The sequence below is a fragment of the Austrofundulus limnaeus genome, unplaced genomic scaffold, assembly GCF_001266775.1.
Source record: "Austrofundulus limnaeus strain Quisiro unplaced genomic scaffold, Austrofundulus_limnaeus-1.0 Scaffold106, whole genome shotgun sequence".
Taxonomy (NCBI): domain Eukaryota; kingdom Metazoa; phylum Chordata; class Actinopteri; order Cyprinodontiformes; family Rivulidae; genus Austrofundulus; species Austrofundulus limnaeus.
In genome coordinates, this window is record NW_013952508.1 from 1,730,918 (window position 1) to 1,732,596 (window position 1,679).

Below are 1,679 nucleotides of genomic sequence, written 5' to 3' on the forward strand. Positions count from 1 at the left end.
AAATAAATAAAATAAAAGAAGACCCCGACACACACACACCGCCACCCTCAGATGTACTGTTGATGTGTGATGTAGTACATCACATTACTTAATGATCCTACCAACATTTGATCTGTTCCATCAACAGGAACAGACTGAAGAGGTTTTATTTTATTTATTTCTGTATTTATTTGATCAGCTTGGGTCTGGTAGAAAGAGGAAAGCCACACTGAACCAACAAAAATGTTAACAATGTACTTTAAGCTCTAAAAATACAATGTTCATGGCTTTTCCACTCAACAGCCTTTAAGACCTAAATCTTTCTAAAAGAAATCCAGAATTTTGACTTGGATCTGTCACCACATGGTGTCTGATAGTCTTATTTTTATGTCCAGGTACTCTATCAACCGACACACCGACATGGATCACCTGTTCAACATCCATCCGGGGAATGGCTCAGTGTTCCTGCTCAGAGGTCTGGACAGAGAGGAGTCTGCCTGGCACAATATTTCAGTCATCGCCACAGAAATCAGTAAGTGAATCAGATCTGCCGTTTAATATTTATGTACTAATAAAAGTTTTATCTAGCTGCATTTTTCACATACACTTATGAAAAGTCAGGTTATTATTATTGAAACCATGTTTCACACAACTGTCTGTTACTTCTGGTTGATTGGTTGGTTTGTTCAGTTGGTTCATAGACTGGTTGGTGTGTAGGTCTGGTAAGTGTTTTTATTTTAGACCCAACTTTATTTCTTAATAAATGCTAAGAATAAAATTATAACATCATTAAACAGTTTGTGTCATCCTGAAGGTTAATGATCGTTGGACTCATACATGTGTAGAAACTGAACCTATGGATGCTATTGGGATGTTATTCTCAGCTGGTAACCAAAATAAAGGTTTTCATCAAACACTTAACAATAAGGAACCAGATCTGTTTACAAGTACCCATCCACCAATCTTCTACCTCTTATCTGTGGTCGGTCCACAGGGCCAACAAGTCCACAAGAAAAACCCAAACACCCCATACTTCACCACCAGCAAAATACCTCAGGGAACAAACACAGTCATAATTCTTCTCCAGATCCACAAATCACCTGTAGACTGAAGAATCAAACTCCCATGACCCCTTAGCAACGCTATCAGAGTAAAATTCTTGTTCACTGTTCGTTAACCAGGATGAAAGCCACAAACTTCCTCCTGAATTTATGATTTAATAACTGGTCTGAATAAACTTTTCCAGTGAGGCTAAGAAGTGCGATCCAATAATAACATAGCCCCCGGGATCATGGGGGTACTCAGATTGTGCAAAGATTGCTTTCATCGTTCATTTATTTTAAAGCCAAAACGCAAAATATACCTTAATCTTGAATTATTAAGGATGTCTCCAGAGACTTGAGAGAAATGTGAGTAGAAAAGAGGATTTCTGATCTCATCAGAAGACAGAGCTGCTCACTGAGAGCTTTAAAAAGGTTAAGATGTAGAAAAATATGTAAAGGTTGATTTTCTTCTGTTTGCCTTTCAGATAACCCTCGACAGCGTAGTAATGTTCCTGTTTACATCCGTGTGATCGACATCAATGACAACGCTCCAGTCTTTGCCTCTGTGTATAAAACATTTGTGTGTGAGAAAACCAGAGCTGGACAGGTACCTGACACTTGTGTTATGCTATATATACATACAGTATATATATATAT

The 1,679-nt window shown here is 37.9% G+C and overlaps 1 protein-coding gene across 1 annotated transcript in view; it reads left to right on the top strand.

Moving 5' to 3' along the window:
• Positions 1 to 1,679, top strand: part of LOC106521322 (cadherin-6) — a gene marked incomplete in the record, with an annotated part of 48,929 nt that overhangs the window by 39,180 nt on the left and 8,070 nt on the right. The window contains 2 exon segments of the mRNA XM_014013849.1: positions 375 to 511; positions 1,508 to 1,629. Coding sequence (XP_013869303.1) covers positions 375 to 511; positions 1,508 to 1,629 — 259 coding nt within the window.